The sequence below is a fragment of the Palaemon carinicauda genome, chromosome 33, assembly GCF_036898095.1.
Source record: "Palaemon carinicauda isolate YSFRI2023 chromosome 33, ASM3689809v2, whole genome shotgun sequence".
In the NCBI taxonomy this organism is placed as follows: domain Eukaryota; kingdom Metazoa; phylum Arthropoda; class Malacostraca; order Decapoda; family Palaemonidae; genus Palaemon; species Palaemon carinicauda.
Genome location: NC_090757.1, coordinates 43,421,510 through 43,441,509, shown reverse-complemented (window position 1 = coordinate 43,441,509; position 20,000 = coordinate 43,421,510). Strand labels below are relative to the sequence as shown.

Genomic DNA, 20,000 nt, shown 5'->3' with positions numbered 1-20,000 from the left:
TACACTTCTCAGCCTTGTCAAATAAATCACAGGGAGTTATACAGTGTATGTATATAAGTAGATGTACTGTAATATGTGTCTGTTAACAATTAGCTGTTTTGCATAAAAAGGGTGGTGTCTGCCAGAATCAAATTCCTGTTTTTTTCTTTGTGAAATGCGAACGAAATATGTTAAATCCAATGTGCCACTCACCTCTATCTTATACGCCTCCCTCCCATTTAAAAGTTTGTAGGCCTCTAATGAATGGCAAAGGAAAGGGACAGCGACAATGTCCTAGCTAGGAGGACAAGGCTTTAGAAAATGATCATATATACATAAGATCAGCGCCCAAGCTTCCTATCTATCTAAGCTAGGACTATAGAGGCCAAGGCAATGGCTGCTGATGACTCAGCAGGCAGGCATATAGGTTCCCCAAAACTTTAGCTCACAAGGATGGTGAGGTTGCAAACACTACAAGAAACTATCGAGCTTGAGCATGACTCGCACCCCAGTCCGGCGATTGTTAGGCAGGGTCGTATCCAATAGGCCACAACGATACCTCTGACGTTATATAGACCTCGGACAATACCCCGAAGCGTGTAGTGGGTTCTTCCTTTCCTTCTTAAGGGCTACACATGCAGGTATGTAATTCTCAGATTGCCAAATACAGACGACAAAACAGAGATTATACAACTATAATGAATAATGATTAACTAATTATTGGTGTGCCATATGTGGATGAGATCACGATGAAGAGTAAATGGAGATGGTTTGGGCATGGTCTTCGCATTCCCCGAGAGATATTAATTCACTAAATTCTAACTGGGCTCCACAAGGCACTAGAGGAGTTGGAAGGCACAGGCCCACATAACTGAGGACTATGAAGCGTGATGATGAATGGAGAAGTATTGAATTCAAAGCTCAAGATAGAGACGTTTGGCGAAATCTAACCGAGGCCCTTTGCGTCAACAGGCGTAGGAGGAGATGAACGATAAAACAAAAACACGAATAAATATACAAACGAATGAATGAACATACAACAAAGACGAAAAAGAAAAAGGAAAATATTTCTCTCAATGGGACGGGGAAACTAAAACCTACATCTGCAGTTTTGGGACTCTAAAAGGCTATGCTATTAACAACTACTAATATTCCGTTCACAAGGGTTCTGTATTGGGAGAGGTTAGTAAGCGTTTAAGGCCAAGGGACCATTTAAGATATCGTATGTTGATTTATAGCATATCAACACCAGCTGTATACACAGTTACTGCGTCTTGGCTGACTTAGAAATTCTCTCTTTTTATCTCTCTCTCAATCCCATTCAAAATAAGCAATTTGTACAAATGTTATTTCCCCCTTATTCCTTAATCTTTGTCTATGTATGTATCAACTTTGTATGTGCTAACTTGTTCCTTTAATCCAATTTCATTGAAATTAATTGTGTGTTTGCTATTTTAACAATGAAATTTAGAGTAATAAACACAAATTAATAGCGTGTTTGCTATTTTAACAATGAAATTTAGATTAATAAAACACAATCTCATGAAATGTTTGACGCTATGAATTTTTTTCCATATGGAGCTTCATCTTAATTGAGAAGTTGAATAAAAAGTTGTAGTTGCTTCTGCTTTTCCTCTTTTGGAGAAGGTGACTCACTGAAGATAAAAGTCATAAAGAAAGGAATTTTGAATATGGTAAAAAAATGAAAATTCTTTAAAATAATCAAACCAGCTACCAAAAAAATATTAAAAATTATATAAATATATACACGAACAACCACATATATATATATATATATATATATATATATATATATATATATATATATATACAGTATATATATGTGTGTATAGAATAAAGATAAAGTGTTTGGATACACAAACACACACACATATCTATATATGTAAGTATACACACACACACACACACACATATATATATATATATATATATATATATATATATACATATATATATATATATATATATATATATATATATATATATATATATGTGTGTGTGTGTGTGTGTGTATTTCTTTCCAGTCACGCTCAGCTCTCCACATCCCTCAGTTAGGGGGAAGAGGGAGTAGTCATATCTTGATGAAAGGGGGGCGTAGTTGTGAATATCTATCTAAACATTTTGCCGTTAATTTTATATAAGACACAAATACATAAATATAAAGATCAGCGGCTTTCAAATTACGTAACCGCACAGTGCAATGTGGCATTTGTAACTCAATCTATCAAATCTTACATAATGTAATGTGTTTAGTCACTCTACAGTACACTCAAGAGAGAATGGCGCGTCAAGATTAAACTTCCTTATATAGCAAAGAAAAAAACACACTTGGATTTATACTTGATTTCTTCGGATGTTTTTCTCTTTCAATGGCATTTCTTATTCGCTTGTTGGTTCATTATTTTATTTGTACATATATTCTTTATTCTTTCTTTCGATTTTATCTTTCCATTTTTTCTATTCAAAGAAAAAAACACACTTGGATTTATACTTGATTTCTTCGGATGTTTTCTCTTTCAACGGCATTTCTTATTCGCTTGTTGGTTCATTATTTTATTTGTACATATATTCTCTATTCTTTTTTTCGATTTTATCTTCCCATTTTTTCTATTATTTTTACATATATGTATTTTATTATCAAGGTGCTTGCTTAGTAGGTTAACTGGAAATGATTATTTTTTTTTATTATTCTATCGATTTCTTATTCTTTCTTTCGATTTAATTCATAATTTTTTCTATTATTTTTACATATGGGTATTTCATTATCAAGGTGCTTGCTTAGTGGATTAACAGACTTATTTATTGTTACATGTACGAATGTTTGAAGATATAACATGATGAATTTGTCCGACTAAAAATTCTACTCAATTTGGAAGCAATCGTCATGGTCAAGTTTGGTAAAGATGAATTTCAATGATGAGCTGATTATATTTAAGGTTTAATTTCCGATAGACTTAATTCTCAATTTTCCTTAGATTCATGACTTAATTTTCCTTAGATTTAAGACTTAATTTTGATTAGATTTAAATCCTCATTTTCCTTAGATTTAAGTCTTAATTTTCCTTATATTTAAGACTTAATTTTCTCCAGTTCTTGGCCAAGTATGCACTCCTTGACTGCTTTCATTTATGAACAAAAGTGGAATGTTAAAAAACCCTAATTTTAATCGGAAATTCTCCGCAAAAATATACAGGCAACCGTAATTTTTACCCTACATTGTTATTATCGTTTACGGGTTGGCGACCGTAATATCACTCCTTTACGTCAATATATCCGTTTTTACAGAGGTAAATGCCTGGCAACATTTGTTCCAGCAATTTTACGGCAAATTTTTAACAGTGTGGAGTAATGCATTCTTACAAAAGCACGGACCGACGTATATTGTAAAAATTCTGTTTTAAACTGAGGACGGCTTTAGAGAAAGATCACAAAACAGTCACTGCCAAATACATACAAACTAGAATAAAAACTCAATGGGTCCAAACAAATTTTCTACGTTTAAGATGCTTTAATGTTCAATAAGACTTCTTTTGCTAACAGAAAGTTGATATAAATATATATTTCATAGTTTCTTGAAGTAGTAGTTATTTCATTTCCCAAGTCTCATGTAATTTGTCGGTAAATCTTTTTAGTGTGTACGATTATTTCTCTTTGCACAACTAAGCACCAAAATTCTCTCCTATTAAGAATTGAATTAGCATTTACCATTCTATCATAATTCTTAACTTCAACTTTCTATGTTTTTTGGCATAATGATTATTAAATACCTATACTATCACCTCAAATTTTATGCAAATGCACTAAAATTTTTATTATAAAATCGTTTCCGTATCTTTTAATACCATGTTTACATTTTCTGCCTAAACTTTCCTTTCAACTTTCTCTAAAACAGTACATTATCTATGAGCGTTTATAAATCTTATCGGAGGCCAAATGCGGATCCATGTATCTAAAAACTAGAAAGAATTTTTAAATATTAAAAACTAACAAAGGAACAACCAAACAAGAAGGAATTGAAAGAAAAAAACATCTAAATAAAAACGAAAATACATAAGGCACTTTGACGACACCCACGTTGTTCCATTACTTGATACAGAACACTGGGAACAGACACCGAGCCATTTAATTCTAAGAGACAACTGTGCTGGTCGACTCTGTGGGTCTGAATGTGGATATCTTCCAATAAAACTTTTAATAGGTGTTAAGTATGCTTTTATTATTTCTCACATATATCGTTCTCTTTCACATACAAACACACACACACACGCATATACATACATATATATATATATATATACATATATATATATATGTATATGTATATATATACATATACATATATATATATATATATATATGTATATGTATATATATATATATATATATATATATAAACTATATATATACAACAAATGCAGCTGTTTCTAACCAACTGCAGTGGCCCCAGACATGTCAATTCAGTTTGAGGTTTGGCCAGTGCTGATTGGTGATGATGGGAGATTTTCATCTGTTCGTTCATAGCATACACACTCACATCCATATATATATATATATATATATATATATATATATGTATATATATATATATATATATATATAAATAACTACATATACTGTAAATGTTTACATACATACAATTTATTACTAGTGTCGTTACCTTTAGAAGTCTCCAAATATTTATTTGTATCAAGAAGTATCTCTCCATCTGTCTGATTATGACACACACAAATACACACCTACACTTGCCATGCATACTTTCAAGTTCCACAGACACGCGGATTCAAGATTACAGCAAGTCTAAAACGGTGTTTAGTAAGCGAAAAAGGTCAGCTGTTTGACCTACGCTCTACCCATACACTGTAATACGACCACAAGTAGGGGTTACATGAAACTGTTAACAAGTTGGGAAATCTTGGACGGAGAAATACCTTGGCTGAGGAAATAAAACCAATGTTGATAAACAACACGCACTTGAATACATATTATGTGTGTATATATATATATATATATATGAGAGAGAGAGAGAGAGAGAGAGAGAGAGAGAGAGAGAGAGAGAGAGAGAGAAAATGATACATACATGAAGAGAAACTAACTGATAAATTCGCCTCATATGTGATGAAACTCTCTCTTCTTCAAAACTATTAAAAGTACCAAGGGAATACAGAGTAAATCAGAGAATTCTCACCTACAAATAAACGATTAATACTCGAATCAGGATGGATGCAAGACATGGTTCAAGTCCTAAGGGATTGAGACTTAGTATCAAGTTAAGGACATTTGTAAAATGAGAGAATTGAAAAGCAAGTTGCCATTGTAAATACTACGAGACAGCTTAGTAAAATTCAACCCTTTGCCAGATATAATTAAACCCTTATCGAAATAACTAAATGCCGGAAGCCGTGAAGGATCACCAAACTCTTGTGGCGATGAAAACAAGTTCAAAGGGAATCCCTACAATTTTGTTTTACATCCGACGGGAAATTCAATTTCCCATGTCTGGAAAACTGGGCTGTGTTCGAGAGAGAGAGAGAGAGAGAGAGAGAGAGAGAGAGAGAGAGAGAGAGAGAGAGAGTCTCTCACGAGCGTGCTAGAGATTAGTTGAATAAAGGTAAACAGAAACACTGTGGGTAAAAATGATCAAACGGTATCTTAAACGATTCATTATATATCAGTGTAAATGATAACGCCATAAAATGATATAAATTAACGTATTTAAAGCCACTGGTCTTGCGGCTTTCGGCTCTTCCAACTGAGGTTTGCAGCTTCGGGTAATAACAACAATTAACGAAAGTTTTATATGTTTGGTTTTAAACAACTGTGACTATAAAGGACTGATAGAGCACATTTACCTCCAATAGGCTTCCCATTGCCCTCAGTTAAAAAAGACACTGGACCTGCATTTGGTTAAACCTCATTTCTGTAAATGATATCTGGACAAATACTCAGAGTGAATAATTAACCTCTGTCAAATTTAGTTATTTGTGTGTTTGTTTATTTGTGTATGTGTGTGTGACTGGGTAGGAAGGTGGGGGTTAATGACGCTGCCAGCTAATTAACCCAATATGTCTTTCTTCTTTTTCTACGACAACCATTAAAATTTTGGCAACTGTACCATGGTTTTCTACTGTCTTGGATTAGAGTTCTCTTGCTTGAGGGTACACTCCGACACACTATTCTGTCTGTATTATTATTTCCTTACCTCACTGGGCTATTTTCCCTGTTGGATCCCTTAGGCTTATAGCACCCTGCTTTTCCAACAGGGGTTGTAGCATAGCTAATTATTATAATAATAATAATAATCAATGCAACGTGAAGAAGTGGTTACTCCAATACAATCTGACACGTCTCCGTCTAGCATTATTAGAAACAGTAGCTGGAGCAAAATTGATAAAGGACCTATTGCATGAAAAAAAAAGTATTTACAATTACATCACTCGCAATGGTGTTCACAATAAAATTACACACACACACACACACATATATATATATATATATATATATATATATATATATATATATATATAATATTAATTTACGTAGTAGTTATCCTAAGCTAAAGTGAAACTATTAATAAATAGATGTTCCATTCAAACAATAGATTTTTTTTGCAGACCATATCCTTTAAATATATTGAATGATTACCATGGCTAAAGTGGACATTATCTCTCTCTCTCTCTCTCTCTCTCTCTCTCTCTCTCTCTCTCTCTCTTTCACCTAGGTGCATTTTTTTGCGGCCCAATTCCTTTTAATATACCACATGATTACCCTCTCTCTCTCTCTCTCTCACCTAGGTGCGACCTCATTAATTTACCTACGATAATACTCACACCATTTGCTCCTCTTAGGCCCACTCACGTCACACAACCCACACCCGAGAAGAGGGCTCATGCCTCCGCCCATGTTACGTAAGCCAATGGCTCGATCCTTCCCTCATGCCATCCTAATCAGAGGCAATGAACATGCCACATCCACTCACAGTCATTTGGGGGAAAGGAAGAAATCAGGACCCAAAACACTTTCGATGTTTCATCGTCAAAAACATTTTACAGTAAACCGGAAGTTTTAAACTCATTCTACCCTGAAGACGGACGACCCCGCTATAAGAGACTTTTGATAAGCAGACAGTTATGATGGCCACAGACGGCCCAGCTTGTTCAATGACTAAATGAACGGATAGTCTTGATATGTGAAATCTATTCTATACTATGTAAATGATATTCACTCGGTTAAAAATAAAAATAAAAAACTCATTCTTAAGTGGACGAGTGCTTTCTGTCGTACGGACATTCGACCCTTGGGCGAAATATACTTTCTATTTTTTTCTACCTCTCGTTTCTGCCTAGAAATACTTTCACATTAGTATAGTCTCGACTGTCTGGTCTTCTCAAACCTGTGGCTGGAAAGAACTTTGCGTATTTTTTTTCCTTTGCAAACACCACGCGCGAAATTAAACCTTGATCTTACCGCACAATTAAATTATTTTCTTCGCAATGTTTCTTCACTTGTCAATCCAAGTCACGTGGGACATGCTAAAATATGAAAAAAAAAAAAGCTGTTCAATTAGGTCTTTACCTTTGACACCTACATGACGACGGCGGTGCAAAAGAAGAAACAACAGTTATATCCACGAGCAAAAACGACGACACGTCCGCTCACTCACATATGTAAGTGTCATCTGGGTCGACGGGACTTGTGTTGCTTGGTTCCACTTCCATGACAGCTCTGGCTTCGCGTTTTCTATGCGGGTAAAGAAAACGGAACTTGTGCGCAGCGAGTAACGCCCACATTTATTATTATTATTATTATTATTATTATAGAAGAAGCATGGAACAAAATATATTACTTCTGTTAATACTACATGGATGAAGTAAAAATAAAAAGTGATATCGATAAATAAATACCGCTGTACGGGTAACATCATCAACAACAACAGTATTGATGATAATACTATTATGATGGTAAAATGACAAAAAAATGCGCAGTCATGTAATGTACAGTAGGCTACTTATTTTGCAGGTCTTCAGTAGTTTTAACACAATTTACTATAATATACCAAGGTAGTAGGTTGGCCAGAGCACCAGCCTCCCGTTAATATACTACCGATAAAATGTTATTGGGTCCTTTGACTGGCCAGACAGTACTACATTGTATCCTTCTCTCTGGTTACGGCTAATTTTCCCTTTGCCTACACATACACCGAATAGTTTGTCATATTCTTTCCATATTATCCTGTCCTCATCCACATGACAACACTGAGATTACCGTACATTCTTCTTCGCTCAAGGGGTTAATTACTGCACAGTAATTGTTCAGTGGCTACGTTCCTCTTGGTAAGGGTAGAAGAGACTCTTTGGCTATGGTGAGCAGCTCTTCTTGAAGGAAACTCCAAAATTAAACCATTGTTCTCTAGTCTTGGGTAGTGACATAGCCTCTGTACCATGGTCTTCCACTATCTTGAGGTAGAGTTCTCTTGCTTGAGGGTACACTCGGGCACATTATTCAATCTTATTTCTTGGCTCTTGTTTTAAAGTTATTATAGTTTATATATGAGAGATTTATTTTAATGTTGTTACTGTTTTTAGATATTTTATTTTGATTGTTCATTACTCCTCTTGTAGCGTACCTATTTCCTTATTTCTTTTCCTCACAGGGCTATTTTCTCTGTTGGACCCCTTGGGCTTATAGTATCCTGCTTTTCCAACTAGCGTTGTGGCTTAGCAAGTAGTAATAATAATAATAATAATAATAATAATATTAATAATAATAACAATAATAATTAGGATTATATTTTTATTTTTATTATTATTATTATTATTATTATTATTATTATTATTATTATTATTATTATTACTAATGGCCACTTGTAAAACTACAGGACTGAATTATCAAAATAGTAGACTTTCTACGAACGGTTGTATTCCTACACGTATTGAGCCACTACTACTACTACTACTACAACTACTACTACTAGTAGTAGTAGTAGTATCAATACTAATCAAATTTCGACATACCTTACAATCCCATGATAATTGATTAGATCATCATGACTAACCACTTCATCATTAGTAAGCACAACCATTTTATTAACAAATACCTTTAATTTATGATAGTATGCTCTAGTTTCATCAATCAAAGAAAATAAACAAAATCTAGTATTCAGTTCCATTCACCCATTTGATTCCAGGATAGGTAATAACATTATGTTCCAACGGATATGAGAGTTCAGAGAGCTACTTCATAAAAAAAATAATTCGTATTGGAACCTATGTAAATTACTTCATAAAAAATTAATCGTATTGTAAACTATGTAAATTACTTCATAAAAAATCAATCGTATTGTAAACTACGTAAATTACTTCTTTAAAAAATCAATCGTATTGGAACCTGTGTAAATTACTTCATAAAAAATCAATCGTATTGTAAACTATGTAAATTACTTCTTTAAAAACAATCAATCGTATTGGAACCTGTGTAAATTACTTCATGGAAAATAAATCATATTGGAACCTATGTAAATTACTTCATAAAAATTCTATCGTATTGAAACTTATGTAAATTACTTCATAAAAAATCAGTAGTATTGTAAACTATGTTAATTACTTCTTTAAAGAAAATCAATCGTATTGGAACCTGTGTAAATTACTTCATGAAAAATCAATCGTATTGGAACCTAAGTAAATTACTTCATAAAAATTCTATCGTATTGAAACCTATGTAAATTACTTCACAAAAAAATCAATCGTATTGAAACCTAAGTAAATAACTTCATAAAAATTCATTCGTATTGGAACCTATGTAAATTACTTCATAAAAAATCAATCGTATTGAAACATATGTAAATTAATTCTTTAAAAAAATCAATCGTATTGGAACCTGTGTAAATTACTTAAGAAAAAAATCAATCGTATTGAAACCTAAGTAAATTACTTCATAAAAATTCTATCCATTTTCAATCAACGCGAGAAGAACTAGCCGCTGATATACAAAGGCTCCTCAGTTTCTCCTACTATTATCGAAAGATTCCCTCCTAAAGACCAATGTGGAAATCTATTGCAGAAATTATAATAATACAACGTATTCAGGATGTATGGTTTAAATGTTTAAAGGCTGCTCATGAATGGTAGACGCAAGGGACAGTGCCAATGCCCTAGCATGATAATGCCCTTTAGACTGGCCATATATCCATGAAATCAGCACACAAGCCCCCTCTCTCCCCTGCTAGGACCAGGTAGGGCCAGGTAATGGCTTTTGAGGACTCAGCAGGTAGACCTATGGGCTCCCCAGACCACCCATCTTCACCTCAAAAGGATGGTGAGGTTTCAGACACTACAAGAAACCAACGAGTTTGAGTGAGATTCGACCTCCCGTCCAGCAGAACGCGAGGCAGCAACGTTGCCAATGGGCCACAGCAGAAACCTGATAAAAGCAATATTTATTTTTTTTTTTAATAATGGAGTGAAAAATACATCTAATTTCGTAGGTGGAGAGTGACTCTTTTGGTGTGAAAATAGATATGTGATAATGGCATTTAATTTACCATCTATGTATGTGGCCGGAATGATGCAAGAAGTCACAGAAAAGGCAGTAAACATTGAAAGTCGTGGATGGAGTGTGATATGATTAGTATTTGTAGATGCTTCAAAAAAAAAAAAAATAAAAAAAAAAAAAAAAATTAAAAAAAAAAAATAAAAACCACACCCATAAATTAATGAAATAGTAATTGAAAGCAAGAGCATGAATTACTGAATATGCATATGGAGGAAGGAAGATTGGAAAAAAAACATTCATGCAGAAGCACCGCACACACATACACACAGACACACACACACACACACACACATATATATATATACAGTATATATATATATATATATATATATATATATTTATTTATACATATATATACATAAATATATATACATATATATATACATATATATATATATATATATATATATATATATATATATATATATATATATATATATATTATATATATATATATATATATATATATATATATATATATATATATATATATATATATATATATATATATACAGTATATATAAACACTAGCTTACGCTATCAAGTTTGGATCAATATTTTCTCATGGGTTCAGAGAACAGATATAGTTTAAGCAAAAAGACTAAAAATATACCCCAAATACTGCTTAGAATTATCACACCTGTGATAAAGAAAAAAGATGTTCTAGTTGACGAATATTAAAACGAAATTTCAAACTATTTTTTTTTTTAGATTATCTGTATACCAAAAAATTCATTCAAAAAATTAACCATAATAGTTTATTAATCCGCTATCTAAGAAAGATAATAATAATAATAAAAAAAAACTTTCAACAATAAAAACACCCACGTTTTCAATTTCTCTTTTAGGAAATTCTTCACAAGTTCTACTACCTCATCTATCTTACATTTCGTTACGTCATTTATTTTTCATCTCTCCACTATTAATAAAACCCTATTATTTCACTAGCATGTGCAAAATTACGGCAGTTCTCTAGTTTTTTCCTTAAACAAAAAGTAAAACAAAAACAGTTTGAGATGAAGATTTTTTTTTTCTTTCTATAAAATAAGTCTTACGGTGTTTATGCATGCTGGCAACTGGCATTCTTATCATGCAAGTTGACGTTTCATGAATTTGTTTTCAGTTTTAACAGCTGAAATCCGGCTTCTATTCTCAGTTATCACAAAATAAGTGGAAGAGTTGGTTGCATCGAGCAGTAAGCAAAATTTGCGTTACTCAATCATTCTATCCATTTAAAATATTATTTTAATTTCCTCCATCCTTATTAATTTTGTCTACTATCAAAAATTCATGTGTTTAAATTCCTACTTTTATCCCTTAATTTTGAATGGATGCACCTAAATTTCTGCTTCATCTCGTTTGATATAAATTCATATTGACTCTGTTCCTATTTGGAATTTTACTTCCATATTTGGAAGGCTCCGTCACTTATTAATCATTCACTATATTTTACATACAACAAGCATTCTCATTTTTTTTTTCTATTTTCCTATAATGAAATTTTCATCTTGAAAGTTTGCTTAGTAAGATACTATACCTAACTTCTTTCATATAATACATTCTAGACCATTTAAATCTCGAGACAGGACTTCTCTCTATTTTCGTAACTCTTTCCACCAGAGAAGTTTGTCTTGAAAGAATCAAGCGTTCCGGGAAAAGGATGGAAAGTCTGTCTTGGCTTGTATTCCTGTCAATCACGTGTGTTAGCTTCGCAGCAAATGTTAGATTTGACGGTAAGGATAAAAGAAATAATGTCAAAATTATCATTGTAATTTTTCTTTTTGCTGTTGAGGAATATTTTCTATACTTACACACATTATCTATTTATCTATCTATCTACCTATACACACACACACACACACACACACACATATATATATATATATATATATATATATATATATATATATGTGTGTGTGTGTGTGTGTGGGTGTGTATAATACAAATATAACGTATACCATATATAAGTGTATATTTATAGTTATAAATATATCACCCAATGCGATGTAACTGGTTACTGCTAAAACCAATGGAAGCACGACAGATTTGAATGGGAATGGAGAGACGGATATCATGGCTACAAAACCGCAAAGAATCCACACAGTTGACTACCTTTCAAGTACATAATTTTCTGCTTATAAAATATCAACTTTAATTGATATACATCTAATAACCTTTACAGTGTAGGTTGCATAGATTGAATTGAAAAAGACTAAAACTGCCAAGGGGAAAAAACTGTGATATAGAGAGAAAATGGCCCCGGAGAGTGAAAGGGAAAGTCATTTTTTTTAGGGGGGGGGGGCATATGAGAGGGTGGTTACGTTGGGTGGTTCAAATGCAAAGATATGAGACAGGAGGAATGAGATTCCTAGCCTAAATAAGTATGGAGTATTGGGTAAATGTGAATGAAGAAGCGAAAATACTGGAAATACAATTTCTAAGGAAGATTACTCAAAGGTATATTTTGAGAGCAGAAAATGAAAAAGAGTCCCATGGAATGATAGATTATGTGTTATTGCAGATCACATAGAAGAGAAAGTTAAAGAATATAATATTGAGGCGAGAATTTACTGCTGCATCACTTGGTTGAAGCTAGGATATTAATAGTCTGAGGTTCAAGTTGGAAATGAAGGGATGCAAATGCATAAGGTGGGTAAGAAAATAAGTCATGAGTTGCCAGCGGAATTAATGATGCTTGGAGATGAAACGGTACTAATTTGGAACAGTGAAGAGAAGATACAGAAACTGGAGAAAAGGTTTGAAAATATTTTCAAAAGGAAAAACTTGAGAGATAATGGGAGAAAAACTAATTTAATGAGGGTAAATGGGTACTAAGAAGAGGTAGTATTGGACGTTGATACAGTTGTTGAAAGAATATGAGTGGCTAATTTATATAGTATTTGAAAGTACATATGAAGAGTGAAGGTTGAACGAAAGAAGAGGTTAGTGAAAGATCTTAAAAAACAATGATGGTATCAAGGTGGGTGCAGAATTTTGTAAAAATGACTTGGCAGTGCCTAGGAATATAGCTTTCCTTTAAAGAATTGAAACATGGATGTTGAATACTAATGGAAATAAGTTAAAGCATTTGAATTAAAGTGTTTCCAATGTGTGTGTATAAAACACAGAAGTGATAAAAAATGTGAGTTTCGGATCAACTGTCTTTAGGGAAGCTACATATAATTTCCATTATTTTTTTTATTTGGCAGACCCTCAGCTCTCATCGTCTGGTACTCAGCCATGGGAGGAGGCCCTCCGCCTTGTGAAGCCGAAGGCTTCTCCAGAAGATCAAGAGGCAGCCGTAGAAGGACTTGCGCTGCGCCTCTTGAAAGATAGAGCAAATGAGTTCTCCTTTGAGGTTGACCCTTCATTAGGGCCCGAAGGGAAAGACACTTTTCAGGTGGAAACTTATTGTTAAAAAGTAAAGATTTAAAAAAAAGCAAACCTACGTGCAGGAAATTACACTCCTCCTCTTCTTCTTCTTCTTCTTCTTCTTCTTCTTCTTCTTCTTCTTCTTCTTCTTCTTCTTCTTCTTCTTCTTCTTCTTCTTCTTCTCAGCTTTAACCCATATTTATATGGGGTCGCTGTTACATGTCATCTCCATCGATTTCTTTCCTGTGCTTTGTTTTCGTCAATACCTTTCCATAGCAAATCTTCCCCTACACAATCACGCCATCTCTTTATTGGTCTTCATCTACTCTTTCTACCATGAACTTCCATCTACAACGTATTTCTATCAACATGATGCTCATCTCTTCGTAACCAGTGTCCATACCATCTAAGTCTTCCACCTTTTATTTTCTTTGATACAACACTCACATACCCATAAATACAAACATATATAAAAGTAACCATGTCTTATACATATTTCTTTCGAAATTAAAGCTTCTCCCCCTTAGAGGGAGGAATCTCTGTAAGGTGGTAACCTTCCGAGTCTCCGTATTTCCTTCGGGAATAGGTTGCTAACCCCAAAGCCTTTAACAACCTAGGTTATGATTCACCACAGTCGACTATCCAATAGGTACCCGATTCACTGCTTCAGTCAAGAAATATGCTACATTTCTCAAAGAACAGGATCAAGTTATCCTTAAATTTCAATTCTGTCTCCTGGTACCACGTCGTTTGAAGGGAGTGTAGAACCAGAACTCACGGCGCTTATATATATATATATATATATATATATATATATATATATATATATATATATATATATATATTATATATATATGTATATATATGCTGTATATATATATATATATATATATATATATATATATATATATATGTATATATATATATATATATATATATATATATATATATATATATTATACTACATTTCTGAGTGAACATACCTTAACGTGGTGAAAGGGTATATGTACCTCCAAGATCAGCAAAGCTGTATTAGTCAGGGCCACCCATACCAGGTTGGTTTGCTGTGAGCGATCAGACAAAAGTCTACCATCATCAAAAATCCACACTGTCCGGCGTGATGATGAAAACTGGTCAAACCCCTGATATGCATATAGACATGTCTGAGGCATTTGCCCAGCAGTGGACTAGAAACGGCTACATTTGTTGTTTGTTGATATACATTATACATACATACACAAACACACATATATACATACATGCATACATATATATATGTATATATATATGCATATATATACATATATATATATATATATATATATATATATATATATATATATATATATATATATATATATATATACATATATATATATATATATATATATATATTTATTTATATATATATCATATCATATCATTTAAAAAAGTTATTATAATATGTAAGTAGAGATTTGCGTTAAACACACTTCCGGATACAATCGCTCATGAAATGCTTATATGCATATCCATATAAACATTTTTAACCCTGTATCAACTGCTGGCCCTTCTCCTGCAGGTAGTGTCCCCAGGAGCAAAGTCCTCCGTCGACATCAAGGGAACCAGCAGCGTGGCGGCTGCCTGGGGTCTCCTCCATTACCTGAAGTACTTCTGCAATTCCCACGTCTCGTGGGAGGCAGACCAGGTGGCACTCCCTAAGCCCCTCCCAACAGCTCAGGTGAATGTCACCTCTAATGACAGGTGAGACGCTCAGGATTTTGATGGGTTACCTTTGTACTCATTTGTTTTATATTCACTTATATATTTTCTTTAATTATCTTCTCTCTGACTCGTTCTTTCCTTATCACATTGTGCATTCTCTCTCTCTCTCTCTCTCTCTCTCTCTCTCTCTCTCTCTCTCTCTCTCTCTCTCTCTCTCTCTCTCTCTCCTTATATTTGGGTTTTCATTCTGTTCTGTAAAGGCTTAATAACAATTTACGTGTTGTTTTGATCAGGTTCAATAAAAATGGATGCATACACCAATACCCAACATAAGAAATGATAACATCAATTATAAAAAAAGCATAAATAAACGAACTCAGATAAGTTCTTAAAGATTAGCAAAGGAAGAAGCACGTACGCTTGAACCATAATGTGGCATTATATCTACTCGTATACATATATACATACATCTACTGTATACACACACACACACACACAAATACACACACACACACACATATATATATATATAGATAGATAGAGAGATAGATAGATATATAAATATATATGCAATAGACATTGGAAAGCAGACATGGTGGGAAACACCCTTCTTTATTTGTTCAACAAGGATATAATTTACCAAGATAACCAACAATAAATAAATCCTTGGTCAAGATGTCAACCTCTAACTCAGTACCTGGAAGAAACTAGAACTGGAGCATCACCCCCGCCTCCCCGCCCAAAACGACTCCACTGTATCAAACCAAGCCAAATCAACGTGTATTACTTTTTATAGACGTATTATATATGATATACGCATATTCAATTTATATATACTTTATATATAATGAACATATATGCAGCCTTTATCTGGTCATATTTTTTCACCAATGTCTAATCACGTCTTGTTATATCAAGGTTGCTTTTGCTATAATTGAAAAAAAAACTTATAAGTAAATGCAGTGTCACAAAAGACAATTTTATTAGCATTTTATCATCATGCTTCTAAATTTGCCCTTAGCAGCCAATATCTGGAGTCGAATAGAGTTGAATATGATTGCTAACAGAGTTCAAGAATACAATAGGCAAACCTTTATGAGTATGTTCACTAAATCGGCGACTCAAGTGTGTTTACATGTTACTAAATCTGTCAGCAAATTGTTGAGTAATACTAACTGAACTCAACCCTCTGATCTGGTGGCAGGTTCCGCTACTACCAGAACGTTTGCACTGTCTCCTATTCCATGGCTTGGTGGGACTGGAGCCGATGGGAGCGGGAGATAGACTGGATGGCTCTCAACGGCATCAACATTCCCCTGGCATTCACGGGACAGGAAGCCATCTGGCAGAGGGTATATACCAAGATGGGCATCACGCAGGAGGAACTGGATGAACACTTCGCAGGACCTGCTTTCCTAGCGTGGTGCGTGTGTCATCTTATCTCTCTTTTTAAAGGCGTTTGGCTAGGTAGGCTAGATTGCAGCACTCTTCTGTGTAACACGGGCTCTGCTTAAAGTAGCCCGTAAGAGAATTTCATTTTCAGTGGCTTAAACAGGATACTGGAAGGACAATGATGATAACGATGATGAGATGGGCCAAGCAGAGACTGGATACGTAGCAAGGGCGGTGCCTGTCACTCATCTCCCCAACGCCCTTTCCCGAACGGGCCTCCATAAACCTTATTTTTCTTGTACTTTTCTCCTTCTGGATGAGGAGGGGATGCATTTTTTTGAGAGTGCAACTGTGCAAGTGAGTTCATCACATGCTATTATAATGAACTCGAAATTTTTAAAGTTTTCTTTTCATAAAATTACTGTAGTTTTCAAGTCTAAATAATATTTAGAAAATTTCAACTTCGTTTATGAATCTTAAATTGATTTGTTTATCAATCTTTAACAATGTTTTGTAATTCTCTAGATATGTAATTCTTAAAACATATTGTTTGCATTCTTTAATTTATTCTGTTTATCCCATAAAACAATTCAATATATTTCTTGGTTATGCCTATATATTTATGATTCTTCAAACTTGAATTTTTCATTAATAACTTCTTTTCAAGTCTTAGAGTTTATTCTTTAGAACTTTATGGAAACTTAATAAATACAAACATATTTATGTTCTCTTTGAATCTACTTTTTTAAACTTTATAAACCTTTAAACGTTCTTTTAATCTTGAAAGTGATTTTCCAAGTTCTTCAATATATATATTTTGAGTAAACGTAATATCAAATCTATTATTCTATTTAAAGTCTTCAATCCTTACTGGGGGTCTTTTTTTAAGATTAAAGTTTGCTCTTTAAACTTAAATTTCGGTTTAACATTTTCAGATCTTAAGACACATTTCTTGAGATTTTCAGTTTACTTTTCTGATTATGAAATGTTAAATCTCTGTATATAATTTTCAGGTTTAAACATATGAAATATATAATTACGCCACTATACCTTCAGCAAAAAAAAAAAAAAAACATTATTGAATATTAAAGTATCTTGAACGGAGAAATATTTTTTGACCCCTTACTGTGATTTTTTGAGGGAATTTGTAAATTTTTCTTCTGAAATCCGTCATCTTATTCCTTTTCATATCTATTTAAAGGGGTCGCATGGGGCAGATAGATTTTAGGTTTAAACTTATCCCTATTTTTTTAAAGATAGTTTTGGAATCTGTAAATTTCTCTTCTGAAATCTATAATCTAATCTATTTTTCGATATCAATTTTAAGGGGTCGCCTACAGGAAATAGTTTTTAGGTTTAAATTTATCCTTAGTTTTATAAATATAGTTGCGGAATCTGTATATTTCTCTTCTAAAATCTGCAATTTAATTTATTTTCTGATATTAATTTGAAGGGGTCCCTTGGGACATATAGATTTTATGCTTAAACTTATCCTTAGTTTTATAAATACAGTTGTGGAATCTGTATAATTCTCTTCTGAAGTCTGTAATGTAATTCCTTTTCCGATATCTATTTGAAGGGGTCGCATGGGCAACATCAGAGGCTGGGGAGGACCACTCCCCCAGTCCTGGCACATGAAGACCATGGCGCTCCAGCACCAGATTCTGGAGAGAATGCGACAGTTTGGAATGACGCCAATCTTGCCGGCTTTTGCCGGCCACGTGCCGGGAGGTCTTACGAGGTCAGTGATGTTAAGGCGAGATAGGGCTGGGAGCATATCCCAGGTCAACTGGAAACATGTATTGGAATGAGAGGATGAATGGGAATAAAGAAATCGTGATGAAAATAGATTTACATAAAGAAGGGTTGGAAGAAAACGAACGGGAAAAAATTAAGAAAAAAAGGGATGGAAAGGAAAAATGATAAGAAAATTTGAGGCAAAATAAAATTGAGAAGATACCTAGGGAAAAACGGTGTGAAACGAAAACAGAATTGGGGGGGGGGGGGGTTAACCTGGTACAGTATTAAGCAAAGGCACGAATCTTGAAAGGCGGAAGACAAAAGGAATAGGAAAAAAAAAATAGGCGTCAGAGAACCCGGTGATTCTCCCCATAGATAAGTCCAAATCAATCTTTCATGGAGATAAAGAAACAAGGAGAGGTTTCCAAGGATTAGAAGTAAGACTGTTCCAGTCTATTGGACTAATTAATGTCAAATAGAGCACGTTCTAAACGATATCAGGTGACGTAACAAGGCTATGACTTTTACTATAATGGTAGCAAAATCTAAGTAACATTTAAAAAGGTCTGCCACAAGATCAATATTTTGGATAACTCCAATTTTACCTTTAATATTAGACGTTTGGGTGAACGTTTGGTGTCAGGTTCTTAAAGATAAAAATAACTCGGCTCGTATAATGCACATATGTGAGAATACGATACCAAAATAAAGTAGATCGTTTGTTGGAACTAAATTAGGTCAACTTATTCATTTTGCTCGTGATGGTGTCAATTAAAGCTTCGTTTAATATACTGCCATCAGATTTTACCAGGTATAAGTATTGGTGGCAAATTAAAGTCTCACATTTCAAATTTTAGCAATGATAGCAAAAAATGTGTTTGGGTGTCTTTGAAAAAAAATGAAAGTTAAATGTATGTGATTGCCTTTTTTATTGGACAAAACTGGTGCCTGAACATTTTCTCTATTTGCGTAGAGAAAACAATTTCAGATGAAAAGTGTTATCCTTTACCTCAGTAGGGAAAACTATTATTTTCCTTCTACCTAAGAAGACAAAAAATGCTTTCCTCTCATATTTCAGTAAAATGAAAGGATGATTGAATCGTCTGTACACTTCCAAAACCCAAGAAGAGTAGTCTTGACAAATCAAATTTCCTCGAGCTCTCTCAAAACCCCAGTGAATGTTTTCGAGAGGCTAAGTCATCCTTACGTTCCCAAAATCACCAAAGGAGTAATATTTGCAGATC

At 33.6% G+C, this 20,000-nt stretch overlaps 2 protein-coding genes across 6 annotated transcripts in view; one reads left to right on the top strand and one right to left on the bottom strand.

The window, feature by feature from the left end:
• LOC137625938 (uncharacterized) overlaps positions 1–7,709 on the bottom strand; it is an 89,428-nt gene extending 81,719 nt beyond the window's left edge. For 2 of the 5 annotated variants that reach the window (XM_068356975.1, XM_068356979.1), the window contains exon 1: positions 7,573–7,709. The gene's annotated coding sequence lies outside the window, so the exon portion shown is untranslated. The remainder of the gene's footprint in view (positions 1–7,572) is intronic. The other 3 variants (XM_068356978.1, XM_068356976.1, XM_068356977.1) reach the window with 3 other exon arrangements.
• Positions 7,710–11,640: 3,931 nt separating this feature from the next.
• The window catches only part of LOC137625937 (alpha-N-acetylglucosaminidase-like), a 20,932-nt gene continuing 12,572 nt past the window's right edge, over positions 11,641–20,000 (top strand). The window contains exons 1-6 of the mRNA XM_068356974.1: positions 11,641–11,743; positions 12,169–12,281; positions 13,758–13,948; positions 15,482–15,663; positions 16,829–17,047; positions 18,596–18,757. Coding sequence (XP_068213075.1) covers positions 12,209–12,281; positions 13,758–13,948; positions 15,482–15,663; positions 16,829–17,047; positions 18,596–18,757 — 827 coding nt within the window. The 5' untranslated portion in view covers positions 11,641–11,743; positions 12,169–12,208. The remainder of the gene's footprint in view (positions 11,744–12,168; positions 12,282–13,757; positions 13,949–15,481; positions 15,664–16,828; positions 17,048–18,595; positions 18,758–20,000) is intronic.